The sequence below is a fragment of the Mesoplodon densirostris genome, chromosome 1, assembly GCF_025265405.1.
Source record: "Mesoplodon densirostris isolate mMesDen1 chromosome 1, mMesDen1 primary haplotype, whole genome shotgun sequence".
NCBI classification, from domain to species: Eukaryota; Metazoa; Chordata; class Mammalia; order Artiodactyla; family Ziphiidae; genus Mesoplodon; species Mesoplodon densirostris.
In genome coordinates this window covers 61899754-61907770 of record NC_082661.1, presented here as the reverse complement: position 1 = coordinate 61907770, position 8017 = coordinate 61899754, and the positions used below count along the sequence as shown (strand labels likewise).

General features: G+C 45.7%; 1 protein-coding gene across 1 annotated transcript; it reads left to right on the top strand.

Annotated features, from left to right (window-relative positions):
• The first annotated feature begins 1686 nt into the window (after window positions 1–1686).
• On the top strand, window positions 1687–6838 carry MED28 (mediator complex subunit 28). Its single transcript, XM_060103864.1, has 4 exons — window positions 1687–1858; window positions 3893–3959; window positions 4909–5021; window positions 6555–6838. Exons 1-4 carry the CDS (start codon window positions 1700–1702, stop codon window positions 6750–6752), a joined length of 537 nt encoding a protein of 178 aa, XP_059959847.1. The 5' UTR covers window positions 1687–1699; the 3' UTR covers window positions 6753–6838.
• Window positions 6839–8017: the final 1179 nt, after the last annotated feature.

Here is an 8017-nt window from a genome sequence, read left to right as displayed (position 1 = left end):
TTGAGAACTGCTGGAGTACACTAGTTCCCTCATGGCATTCTATTTCTGTTCAATTAAATATTTATTACGTCTATTTTATGCCAGGCACAGTTCTGGGTGTTGGGAATACAGGTGAACAAGACAGGCAGGCCCTGATCACATAGATCTTGTTTTCCAGTTCGCGTGTTGTGTGCGTGTGTGCAAGGCAACTTAGTCAATGAAGAAAAATGAACAAGATAATTTCAGGTAAGTGTTCAAGTGCTGTAAAGAAAATTAAACAGGGTGAAATGGCTGGGAGTGTGGGTCCAATCAGACTGACGCTGGGAAGGTGACTTTTGATCTGAGACCTGACTGGCAATGGGAAGTCTCTGTTTTTTCTCTACTTCTGCCTGCCTCTCTCACTCTGGCCCCGCTGGCCTCTCTGTAGCTCCTTAAATATGCCAGGCAGTTTCCTTCTTCAAGGCCCCCCCGTCTAGAAAACTTTCCTAATTAAAATTTACTCTAGTCACTCCAGTGCAGATCTCCTCAGAGAGACCTTCTCCAACCACCCATCTAAAATCCATCACTTGGGACTTCCCTGGTGGCGCAGTGGTTAAGAATCCGCCTGCCAACGCAGGGGATACAGGTTTGATCCCTGGTCCGGGAAGATCCCACATGCCACAGAGCAACTAAGCCCATCCGTGCGCCACAACTACTGAGCTTGCGCACCCTAGAGCCCATGCTCTGCAACAAGAGAAGCCACTGCAACAAGAAGCCCCTGCGCCACAACGAAGAGCGGCCTCCGCTGACCACAACTAGAGAATGCCCGCATGCAGCAATGAAGACCCAGTGCAGCCAAAAAAAAACTAAATAAAATCCATCATTAGTCATCCCCTTACTGGACTTTGTTTTCCTTCTTGGCACTTATCTCTACATGATTTCACTCTATATATGTACATGTTTATTGGTCTCTCTCCCACAAAACAATGGTAAACTCTCCAAGAGCAGAAACTTGGGGTGATTGCTATAACCCTCAGATCAGTAAATAGAGCCCGGGACATGGAAGGCTCAACAGATATGCTGGACGATAACTGTAAAGATAATTATAATGAAAAAATATTTAGCTTCTGAAAAGTTGAATAAGCAAATGTTTTAAAAAAAGATTAGCACGGTGACTTTCTTTGATGTAACCATAATAGCTCCCAGCACATAAGACAGGGAGCCTCAACAATGTTAAGTCGTTTTTGTTACCTATATCTCCCAAAGGAAAATTTAGGGGACATTTTTCCTCTTTATTCCCAATACACTGACTGGATTAGTAATTGGCACACAGTGCGCTCTCAATAAATGTTTGTGGGATGAACGAGCACCTCCCTTCTACCAACGGGTAAACCGAGCCCAGAGAAAGCTGGGCCAAAGTCATTTCAAGAGTTGAGAGCAAAGGCGGGGCTGGTACAAGAATATCCTGACGCCGCCAGAGGGCTCGCCCCACCGTAGTTACTGATTCTGCTCTCCACACAGCTGTGTTAAACCCTCTCAAAGCCTTCAATTCTCAAGTTCAAAAAGCAAAAGTAAAAGCCAGGCTGCCTGCGTGACGGAAACAAAGAGGGCACAAAGGACCAAACCATAGGTTTCCTGGGCGTCCAACGGACGCCAACGTGCACGCAACACCGTCACGTGACCGGCCATGTCACGTGACCCGCGGGCCCCAGCTCCTGCGCAGGCGCAGTGAGCCTCTTAAATGGCGGCTCCGCTAGGAGGCATGTTCTCTGGGCAGCCACCGGGACCCCCGCCACCCCCGCCGGGCCTCTTGGCCCAGGCTTCGCTTCTTCAGGCCACACCAGGCGTTCCGAGGACTTCTAACAGTACCTTGGTGGACGAGTTGGAGTCATCGTTCGAGGTAAGATAAGACGTGGGCGTCTGTGTTCCCAGCCTCCCTTCTTTTCTGAAGCGTATGCTGCGCGTGCGCAGCTTCTCTCTTTCGGCGATACCTGCACGTAAGTCGTGTGCGTTAGTCTCCACATTGAATGGTGGCCGGAATTCTCCTCTGGTTGGCTGGCGGAGATGCCTAAACTTGACATTTCTGGAGCCACGTGGACTTGAAGTTTGTTTACCCCCAACCGTGGGGCCCTTCTAGGTTTTCAGTGGGCTGTTCTCGTCCCACCCCATCCTTGGTTCCATCCCTGAGTATCCTTTCCCGCGTCCCTGCGTGTTTAGTACGTGCTCCTTTTCTCCGGAGCGCAGCGTCCACCCCTATGTCCTGTATCCTTTCCGTTGGGCTCCATCCTTAAACAGTCCTAAAGTAGTGGGACTTTTGGAGCTGGGAGTTATTTAAAAGTTACTGTGGGAGGGGCTTCCCTGGTGGCGCAGTGGTTGGGAGTCCGCCTGCCGGTGCGGGGGACACGGGTTCGTGCCTCGGTCCGGGAGGGTCCCGCGTGCCGCGGAGCGGCTGGGCCCGTGGGCCGTGGCCGCTGGGCCTGCGCGTCCGGAGCCTGTGCTCCGCGGCGGGAGAGGCCACAGCGGTGAGAGGCCCGCGTACCGCAAAAAAAAAAAAAAAAAAAAAAAGTTACTGTGGGGAAGTTGGTACTCAGGGCCGAGGAAGGGGGAGGAAAGCTGGGGGGTGAGGAGAGAGGCAGAGGTGACCCTAACTCTGAGTTCTGCTTAAGCATTAACCCTGTACCAAAGAAGATGGGGAGTGATAGCAGACAAAGGAGAGGTACAAAATAAGTGCTTAGAAATAAGACGGCTTCCTGTGGTCTCTAAAGTGGAAGATGAGCCATTAACGTGTGGAAATAAAATAACTTGTAACTGGAATTACCTTTTCTACATTTTAAATCCTAGTCGTGTGACTTTTATACTGTATATAATAGCAGAGTAGTTGATAAACATAGTTTGTAAATGAACGTGTTATTGGGGCTGCGTGGACAAAATGCTTTTGTTGGTGGGGTGTACATTCAAAAGTTTGGAGACAACAGATTTAAAGAACAGAAATCTCTTCCGTCTGGGAGGAGGATGAGACGCCTTTGGGGTGGGGCTAAACCATAAAGGAAAGGGACAGGTGAAGTTTTAGAGCAGCATCTAGCACTGAGAGGGGAGGTGGCTCTCATCATGAGCTCTTGCTGAAACACTGGCCCTGTAGAAGGAAGTCTGCAGCTGACCACCAGCACCCTAATGCTTAAAACCCTTTAGTGGATACCTGTGGCTGTGGGGATAGCCCAAGAGGTGCTGTGGTCTTCCTAGCTCTGCATGTTCACGTCTCTGCTCCAGACCCATCTCTTCTAACTCTGGCCACAGGAGACCTTCTGCTTGTGTTCTTCATTTCCTCTTTGGGCTTCCAGGTCCCTCCCCCAGCTCACACATCACTTCCGCATCGACCCTGCCTTGCTGCTCTTTGTAGCACACTACATCAGGCTCCATGAAGTCAGAGAACACCTGTTTTGCCCTCCTCTCCTCTCATTGTATCTGTAGTGCTAATCCAGTGGTAGCAGATAGCAAGTGCTTGATGAATATTTGTCAAACAGTGAAGGAGCCTGTTATGTGTCAGGACCTGTCCTGGGTGCTAAGAATACACAGAAAACAGTTCCTGCCTTCAAGGAGCTCGTGACTGTGCAGTGGAAAAAACAGATAAATGGCAGGCAGCTGCTGTGCTGTGGGATCAGTGCTCTGATAGAAGAAACCCGGGATACTCTGAGAGCACATCTGGGCATGGCTGTCAAGGAAGGCTTCCCAGAAAACATGAAACCCAGGCGGGCATTGGGAATTAGCCAAGTGAAAAGGATGGGGAGTGGTACTACCTGAATCACCCACCTAGTCTTCTCGCGAGACTCGGCTCAGCCTTCGTTTTCCACCGAGAGAAGTTATTTCTTACTCTAAAGTAAGATTCTTGATGTGTGAATGACATCTTTTTCTTTTGTAATATGTTTTGATCACACAGGCATGTTTTGCTTCTCTGGTGAGTCAGGATTATGTCAGTGGTACAGATCAGGAAGAAATTCGAACTGGTAAGAATTCCCTCATTGCTGATTTTACACTTGATGTGTTTCACTCCCGCTAGTATCCTAAGAGAACTTTTCCAGGGAGTAAGATTTGTGTAATCTCTATATACTGCTGGTTCTTTGTTCAGTTTATTGACATCTTATGTCACTCATAATGAGCCACTTGTAATGAATGAGCTTTTCCTATTGGTACCAAGACGCAGAAGACCAATAGTGTGTACTGCTTTTTAAAGAACTAAGTTGGGCTTCCCTGGTGGTGCAGTGGTTAAGAATCTGCCTGCCAATGCAGGGGACACGGGTTCAAGCCCTTGTCCGGGAAGATCCCACATGCCACGGAGCAGCTAAGCCTGTGCACCACAACTACTGAGCCTGCGCTCTAGAGCCCGCAAGCCATAACTACTGAGCCCGTGCGCCTAGAGCCCATGCTCCGCAGCAAGAGAAGCCACCACAATGAGAAGCCTGCGCACCGCAACGAACAGTAGCCCCCGCTCGCTGCAACTAGAGAAAGCCTGCGTGCAGTACAGTAAATAAAAAAAAAATCCTCTATGTCTTTTAAAAAAACTAAAGAAAGAACGAAGTTTTTTGCTTCCCCTTCCTCGCCCAAGTTCTGTCCCGAGAGAGGTACTTCTGATTTCTTTGTACTGTTTTAAATGTTTCATTTTAACTGGAAATCATGATGTTAATTGCTGGCTCTCTGGATTGTCTTTCTTCAGAAGAACTTTTGCATTGTAGTTCGGTTTCTTATTCATCTGGTAAAAACACAGATTGTCTGCTAATTAATGTTGCTTAACTCATAGGGGGTTGGGGTCAGTAATATTGCTGTGGGCAGGATTAAAATCCCCGATTCCATCTACAAGAAGGTGCTGTTTTGATATTCCAACTGTTGATTTATGAGAGAGATATATGTGTCTAGTGTTTTCCTTAATTTAATATTTTGGTCTTTTTTTTTTTTAAGGTGTTGATCAGTGTATCCAGAAATTTCTAGATATTGCGAGACAGACAGAATGTTTTTTCCTACAAAAAAGATTGCAGTTATCTGTCCAGAAACCAGAGCAAGTTATCAAAGAGGTACAAGCTGAGTTCTCTCTCTTAAGTTTAAGGAAGAGCAAATGTTGTCAAAATTCCATTTATGGTTTAAATGAGATGCTCCATTTGCACATTAGTTATAGTGGGGCTTCATAGCTTGAATGTAAAATGTTGGTTGTCAGTGTTCATGACAACCTGGACCTGGGGGTCAGGGGTGGAAAGCAGTGTTTCAAACACAGCAGCTCTCGGCTTTTACTCGTTTCATACACTGGCTTTCATGGAAGATTTTTCTTTTAAGAAAAAAAAAAAATGAAAAGGTTCTGCTTGAAAGGTTGAAAAGCATTAATGTAGATGATAAGCTCATTTTGAACAGGAACTGATCTGTGTGTCCCTGCTGCCTTACACACAGGAAGGGCTCTAGGCAATTTTGTTCAAGGAACCAAAAAGCAAATGTTCTGTCCCAGGCTCCTTGAAACTCAGGATTTTATTTATCTCAGTTGTTTGAAACCAGGGTATTTGGAAGTGTGTTGAGGTTGTCATTAATGACATTTAGTGGATAGGGCCAGGGCCTGCCCCCTGCAGTGTGGAAGAGGGAAGAATCTTCCTGCCCAAAACACAGTGATGCCCCCAGTGGGAAATACTAAATTAGGATGATTATTTTTTTTAGCAGTTTTTAAAATAACTCCTCCCACAAGCTGAGCAATTAGTCAAAATGTTCGTTTTATTCTTTGATACCAGCTGTTGAGAAGGTGAATGGTAAGAAGATGATATTCTTACAGTTCACTGTATCAGATCATTTCCTGATTTGAATGCCTGAGTGACAGTCCAGGTGTGTTCAAAGCCAGGTCTTAATACAGGATTTTAATACTGTTACTCATTAAAAAGCTCTTGAAAATGAGATTTTAACACTTAATAATCTGAAATGATAGAACAGTGGCTGTGGATTCTTTTAAAACAGTTAACGTGTGTTTCAGATTCTCAGTGTTTTAGATCCTTCTCACAGTAGCCTTTGGATAGAGAGATATACTGAGTGCCTGGAGACCAGGATGGGAAAGAGACTGACTTCTTTTTGGCTGTCCTTTGGTACTTTGGAATTTTGTAATGTGTGTATTACTTACTAAAAGAACATGAATTAAAAATAAAAACTGGGCCTCCCTGGTGGCGCAAGTGGTTGAGAGTCCGCCTGCCGATGCAGGGGATACGGGTTCGTGCCCCGGTCTGGGAGGATCCCATATGCCGCGGAGCGGCTGGGCCCGTGAGCCATGGCCGCTGAGCCTGCGCGTCCGGAGCCTGCGCGTCCGGAGCCTGTGCTCCGCAACGGGGGAGGCCACAACAGTGAGAGGCCCGCATACCGCAAAAAAAAAAAAAAAAAAGAAAAAGAAAAACTGTTAAGCAGGCATCTTTCATGAGAAGAGTTGCTTTGGGTTATTCAAAGTATGCAGCCAAGCAGAGTAATCAGCCTACTATGGTTCAGTTGGTTCTCTGTTTTGAATTTACTTCTTAGTGCTCTTAACTAATCAGAAACTATGTTCATGTTTTGTGAGTTTACTCTGACTTCATTGCTTTTGTTTATAGGATGTCTCGGAACTGAGGAACGAATTACAGCGAAAGGATGCTCTGGTCCAGAAGCACTTAACAAAACTGAGACATTGGCAGCAGGTGCTGGAGGACATCAACATGCAGCACAAAAAGCCAGCCGACATCCCTCAGGGTTCCCTGGCCTACCTCGAGCAGGCGTCTGCAAATATCCCTGCACCGATGAAGCAAACCTGAGGAAAAGCCACCTGAACATGAGCTGGTGGCTGAGCCAGCCCAGACACAGTTTTGCCAAACATCACTTCTTGTAGACGTGACATTTTGGGAGAACTCTTTGCCATAGGGCGAGGTGATTTAGTTTTGCGCTCTCATCTAAAATTTTCCCCCTATTTTTGTAAGCGTTATTTCTGGAGTACTTTATAAAATGCTTATTGCTTTGGTAAACCAAGTATATTGTCTTTAGCAAAATTTAAGACTGTTAATATGATGCCGTTTACAGATTCCTTTTTATGTTTTTGGTTTTTGCTGCTTGTTTTTATTATTTTTATTTTTGTATGAGTGTTTATCTCTCTGTTTCCAGTTTTAGAATATTTTGTATGATCTGAGGGGAAAAGCTTGTATGATCTGATCTGCATATCAAAGGATGAGGAATTTGGTTGTAGGCCTTTTATGATCATTTACCCATCAGTGGCAGTATATAAAAATAGTAAATTTGCTGTTTTTCAAGACTGAACTACCTAGAGAAGAGGAGTCTAATGCAACGATGTAACACTTCCAGAACCTCAGAATGAGGATATTTTGTAAATAGGTTGGAAGAGGATTATAATATCGTAGGTTAGTGTAGTAACTGTTACTGTACTGCAGTAACTAGTGCTATAGGAATCCAGCAGTATCCTTAAGTTACTGTTGACTTTTATTTGGGGTGAGTTTATATTTTGTGTAGTGTTCATTTACTTTTGGGGGAGGGTAGGAGCAGTGCTATGCTAGTGATATTCATTTCTTCAATAATCAGTTTAAGTAACAGAGCGAACCCTGCTCTCAGTAGGGGCATAGGTGAAGTATGTGGGTTAAAGTTTGCTGTGATCATCTCTGAGTTTTGAGGTTTGTTTGTTTGTTCTGATATTTGGAGCAGATTTTTCCGTTAATGAATTTCTTGCTAATGGGTGGTGTTGATTCCAAGGGACTGGGGCCTCGAGGTGGGAGGTTGGCTGCAGGGTGCATGGGAGACTCAGTGTTTGGGAAGATACTTTACCCTCTGTCAGTCACACAGGCCACCTCAGATTCTCTGTTGAACCGCTGTTGAGAAGTACAAACTAGCATTGTGCCTGGTCTGCTGTTGAGAAATACAGGCCAGCATTGTGCCTGGTCTCCTTGGATGAGGCTTTCCTCTCTCTGTTGTTCACGTTCCCTCATTAGATTACAGCCCTTCTCCCTCACCCAGTGCTGCACTGTCTCTTAAGCAGGCAGCAATTCTGTGACTCGGAGTCTTGGCTTGCTTTTCC